This window comes from Alligator mississippiensis, chromosome 3, assembly GCF_030867095.1.
Source record: "Alligator mississippiensis isolate rAllMis1 chromosome 3, rAllMis1, whole genome shotgun sequence".
Taxonomy (NCBI): domain Eukaryota; kingdom Metazoa; phylum Chordata; order Crocodylia; family Alligatoridae; genus Alligator; species Alligator mississippiensis.
Window position 1 is genome coordinate 199731080 of NC_081826.1, and position 6000 is coordinate 199737079.

The following is a 6000-nucleotide window of genomic DNA, read 5'->3' on the forward strand; positions in this document are numbered from 1 at the left end:
AAAACCATGCAGTGCTGCCCCATTCAGGGCTCCACTGCTTGCCTATCAGCCAGGCCCCACCATGCTGTCTGATGCTGCCTGCAAGGCAGGGCTACCCAGCTGCATGTTCAGTTTATGGCATGATGGAAACCAGCCATAAAAATGTTGCATAAAACATGGGGAACATTTTTGTGCCTGGTTTCTCATTTTCTTATGCCATACAATCAGGGAATTAATGGCAAGGTTACTATTTATAGCATGATTATCACCTCAGTTGCATTGTAAGTTAATGCCTGTCAGGGACATGAGTTTCACTTAAATCAGGTCTGTCAAATTCAAATAAGTTGTTGAGCTGGATCCAGACTGCAGGACTTCCTCTGGGTCAGATCCTGGACATCTCACAGGCCAAATGACCCACCTCTGGATCCAGACTGTGGGGCTTCTTGCAGCTATTCAGAATTATGAATATACTGCTCTCAGAGTAGGTTTTTCTTACCTTTATCTTAGCTAATATTTATTTTTCTTTCTAGACTTGGTCAATTTGCTACAATAGCTGGGATAGACCAATCTGATTTTGGTTTGTTGGGTCACCCTCAAATGAATTCTACTCTTCGTAAACCTGCTAATGCAGCAAAGGAGAAGTCATTTGAAGAAGAAAGACAAGAACACACAGTGAATAACAAAGTAAGTGTTGGGGGGGGGGAGCTTAAAAAAAAGATTGCGATTACTGCCCTTCATACAGTTAATGTGTCTTGGCTCCTATCCTGTTCTAGGTGACAGTGATGTATTAGTGATGGATCCATGAAAATGTTAGTGTCACTGTCCTAAAATAGACTGGCAGGGAAAGGACATATGTTTTTGTCCAAGTCCATATTAATTGTCCATTTAAGCCTCTCAAATAATACAGGTCAGACAGAATGTTGTGTATCCTGAATATCTGGCTAATATAAATTGAAATACTGAAATATCCTGTAATACTGATAAGATTAGGCTTTGCAGCAGGCTGCAAAAGTAAATTTTGTGTAAAGGGAAGTGTATACTGGATCCAAAACCTCTCTAAGATGCACAGATCTGAGGGCTGTCAGATTGTGTGTTCCATGTCCATGTTAAAAGTGCTCCAGATTATTTAAAAACATGCTATCAATGCAAAAACCCTGTAGAAGTATCAGGGGCAGTGATGAAATCAGTTAGGTGGAATTATCTTTAAAATCAGTTGGAATATTAATGTGTTGTGATGTTGTCCATCTCTTAAGAATTGGTTTCGGTTTTTCTTGAAACTTAATTCAGTATAGTGCAGTCCTGTTTTTGAGGCTAAACACTGAATTTCTGAAGCATATTGTTGCCGTTGTGAAAGCAAATTAAGTAAAAGTTTAATCTAGTTCTGCTACTGTCCCACAATGCTCTAGTTTTGCAAAATCTCTTAGCAGGCCACGTTAATAATGGTTGGAAATTTGAAAAATGGGTATCAGTATGGCATTGCAGTTGAACTAGTTTAGAACAATGCTTATTTGGACACCAAGAAGACTTGTAATGGTTCTTAAATACTTCAGCATGACTAACCTGGTTTTGCTGAATCTTTTGTGTGTTTAACTTACATAATAAAACAAGTTCAGTTTTGTAGTACGGGCAACTTTGAAGATTAAAGGGGCTATGTAAAACAGTGCTAGAATGCTTACTTCCTCTATAATGGTTTCCACAACTATCACTACCCTTTCAAGCTAAACTTTTAGGAAAAACTAAGGAACATTCTAAATATGCCATTACCCAGTTTATTATATAATTTATTAACTATATACATAACTATGTAAAACAAGACAACAAAATGTATAGTTCTTAGAATACTCATAATTACGTTTTTTGGCTATATTAGTAAGTTGGTTGCTTCATTATTTCAATATGCATCTTTTCTTTCAGAATGCTGATGGAGATATAGTTTCTTTTTCTGGCCTCATCCAGGCCCATGGGCTTGTGAATAATGCCTTTACTGTTTCCAGAGAAATGGAAGGACTTCAGGTTTCTGTTCCACAACAGCAAGGCTCATGTGAAGAAGGGGAAATTCAAACAGATAAGCAGCAAAAGAAAGAAGAAACATCCAAAAGCAGCAGGCTAACATCTTCAGACAAGGATGTCAGACAAAGTAAACAGACAAAAGGGTATTTCTCAAAGATGCAGTCAATTACTAGTCAGCATTCAGTCTCTGAATCTAGTCTTAATCTGAAGAGTAAGGGTAGCAAAAAATCCAGTGCTCTTTCTAGTGAAAAAAGTAGAAGCCGATCCTCAAAAAAATATCCTCATAGAACAAAGGAAATAGAAATTGCAACTGCTGAAGCCAGAGGAGATCAACATGTACCCAAAACAGATCATTCAAAAAATGACACTATAGGATCTGATTCAGAAATACAAGAAAGTATCCATTCTGTGGCAAGCATTTGAAATGGGTGTAAAGGGAAAGCTCAAAATGTTTTCCTTAGAGAGAGAGAGAAGGAATTTAAAAAGATATTTATATTCCTGACACCTAGACTACATGGATTTTTTGGCAAGAATGTATGGTTTGAAATTGTATAGAACTTTTCCACATGCTGTTTAGCATTCCTGTTTCATGAACACAAGTTTTTGACACAGAGGTTTTTGTGTTGGCCAAAAAAAATGATGATAAATCATTAAAAGGATACCCTTTGGTATTTAGTATGATCTTACAAAGCTTAGGTGATATGTGGGCTGTTGATATACTATCAGTACAGATTTTGTTAATGAAGTTTTTTGCAAAATAAAATGAAATAGATTAATAGTTATGATTTGCCTTGTCATTTGATCACATTTGAAACTATTGTAGTGTACACATACACTTGTGCCTAATACTGTATGGTATATTCTCCCTCAGAGGGATAGTTGAACTCCTAACGTTATTGGGAATATTGCATGAAAATCAAGGCGAATCCCCTTGCTATTCAATATTTTTAATACATTGTTTATAGATACAACAGTAGTTTTGTATATCTTTCCTCTGACAATAATGCATTAAGTAATTTATTTTAATCTGTTGTAATACAGATGAGCCATATACTCTCTGGTTAAATGTAAAGTTTCAAGGAGTTTTTGCTGGTTTCCATGCACCAGAGCAAATCTATTTTTACTGAGCCTATTGTAAATTATTCTGTTTTTGTTTAAAGTTGATTTCTGTCTTCAAATATTAGCATTCCCCACTGAATTTTTAACTTCTAAGATAGTTATATAGAACAAAGCCAATTTGAGTTGTTTTCCAATAAGAACTTAAGGGGATAGAATTGGGATCAGTTCTGGTTTGCTGATTTGAGACCAGCTAGTGAAGTAATCGTCAGATTGGTTTTGTTAAATGAATTGATGGTTTTGTTTCCATTCCTGGTGGACAGGTGTCGACTAGAAAACCTCATGGCCATCTACTTTTTACTGTGGTTGGAAATTTTATCAGTGAGGTGAGTGACAGAATGGGCATAGAGCCTGAGCTGAGAGATATAGTATATCCAAGAATAATAGAAATACTTAGAAAAATAGAATTACATCATTGCTCTAAAGGTTCTCCTAGAATATCATTGGGACACTATAGATTATGCAGCAGGAGGAAGCTTTCTACCTATTTTGTGGGGAAGTATTTAGCAATTGTAAAGTCTGGCAGAAGTTTCTTTGATTTTTAAAGGAACAACAAAAACTTGTAATTTGTTTCCAGCAAACTTGTTTTCCCCTCTTATATGGGAAACTGCATTTAATTAAAAATGCTTTTCTACCTGTAATATTGGATGATCGTGGAAGCCATTCTTTCACGACAGGTCATGAGATTGTGTTAAGTTGGTTTCAAAGAGTATGTAATGTCTCTGAACGTAAGGAAAGAGCCTTAGTTTTTCACAAAAAGAAACCCATTGTGTATATTCTAGGACCCGATGCTTAGTTGTGAGAATGTTCTCATTTTTCAGCTCGTGATAAACATACAGTATGTTTACCCCTTTGTTTTTTACTTGTATGCTTTTTGTTGTTAACCTTTCATTACTAGCTTTCCCTTCAGGTTGAGCTTCATCTTGTCTTATTATTGTGTGTGCTCAAACAAAACTGTTAATTCAAGATCTTGTCCTACACTTCAACCCACAGAACATAAAAAAACAAATACCTTTACATATTTATTGTTTGGACTTTAAAATTACCACACATGCTGGATGGACTGGAAAGGAGTCTACTTTCTCTTTCCCTTTAGGTTTTGTCTTTTAATCCTTTCATTCTAATATCCTTGATAGCTTCATGGGAAAAGGAAACCAAAATAATCTTTTAAATGGAAACAATATGTACATATTTTTTAAATAAAATTTGAAAATATTAAAGTATTTTGTGTGTCATGAGATTTTAAGTTTAGGCCTCTGAATATTAGAAAGGATCTCTCAGAGGCCATCTAGCCATTCCATAACTTGGATAAGATGAAACATTTGGTTCACAAAAATGTATTGGGTACTAAAATAAACAAACAAAGAGATCAATTCATACATTTTAGTTTGATTTTAATATTTAACTTTTTATGTTTCTGGAACTTAAATTTGGAAACAAAATTTTGTTCCAATCTGAAAAAAAAAAAAAATCTGTCTAAAATGAGTAAATGAAACATTCTGGTATTCATTTTTTTTCAGTTTTTGAAAACAGGAAATTTGGTCAAAACCAATATTTTTCTACAAGCAGTTTGAGTTGCACCAGTTTGGTAGGAGGGTTTAACAAAAAAAAAAAAAGTATTTCTTTGATAAATTCCTAACCAGGTCTGCTGGAGACAAAAACATCAGGTGATAAACTTGGTACAAGGGCTCAGGTGCACAAAGGAATTTATGGTGCGTAACACACACTAAAATCAAATACATAATCTGTATTTGGCCCAAGATGTCTCCTGGTTAGATGTATTATTACTTTAAGGAAAAAAATAAGCACAGGTATATGGCTTCTGTGCGCCCTGACAATCAAACTAAAATGAGCTAGAGAGGGCTCCTGTATTAGATGAGTGGAGATTTAGAATAGGCAATTCCAGTACAGCTGTGTATCAAGACAAGAGAAGTGGTCACAGCCTAGCAGTAGAACACTGAACCCCCAGCATCTTAAAATTACCCAGAAGGCCAGAGAGATGTGTGCATATGTTCAGATACGTTCATTCATTCTTTCTAGGATGTCCTATTTACCAAATTTGGTGGCTGTCTTTATCACTAGTTTCAGTTTCCCAAACTATTTAAGATTGCTACCAATCTTTTGTGCATTTTAATGGTTTAATCTAGAATTTATGGTCATATTACAGTGAATTCTGCTCTTTATCTCAGTCTTCAATGAATCCCTAGTGGTTTTCCAGAATAAGAGAAAATTGGTATAGTGTCTACTGATGGAATACTTGTGTGTTTAATGAGATAGACATACTTTCAAAACTCTAGAATAACATTTTGTTCTGTTGAGCAAGGTAGCACAAGACTGATACCAAAGTCAGAGAGCATTTTAATTCTGGATTGCAGGACCGTTGTGTAGCTAAGCAGTTACACAACTTCGGTAAGTCATCCATGTGATTATATTTATTCTTAATCAAAATTGAAATTTTTGCTATCCAGTTTGAAATTTTAATTTCTTTTAGCATTCTTCCATATGATTTGAGACTTTACTAAATTAACGTAAGTAAATGGGATAAACTGGCCTAGGTTCTAGTTTCATGTCTGTCTTATACTTTATCTCATAAATCTGTTAAGGGCATTTTCTCCTGTTGTTTGGTTTTGTTGCAGCAAAAAAATAATTGCTCATTATCTATTGCTTCACAGTAAAATTGAGTGCCTTCAACAGGGCTCTGGATTCTAAAATTAACAGGTACCGAGTGTTGAAAAACTAGCTCTTTGAGGGTGTCCTTTAGATGTGAGAGAGTAGGAAATTTTAATTCCTTTAAAGGCACCTTAAAATCTCACTGCAGGATACTAGAATTATTTTGCATATCTATACCCTCATGGCATAAATGTCCTAGCCTGTAATTCAATATATCTTTTTAAA

At 35.0% G+C, this 6000-nt stretch overlaps 1 protein-coding gene across 1 annotated transcript in view; it reads left to right on the top strand.

The window, feature by feature from the left end:
- The window catches only part of CEP78 (centrosomal protein 78), a 44871-nt gene extending 40543 nt beyond the window's left edge, over window positions 1-4328 (top strand). Inside the window, exons 16-17 of the mRNA XM_014608770.3 lie at window positions 510-663; window positions 1894-4328. Of these exons, the coding sequence (XP_014464256.2) occupies window positions 510-663; window positions 1894-2412 (673 nt within the window). The 3' untranslated portion in view covers window positions 2413-4328. The remainder of the gene's footprint in view (window positions 1-509; window positions 664-1893) is intronic.
- Window positions 4329-6000: the final 1672 nt, after the last annotated feature.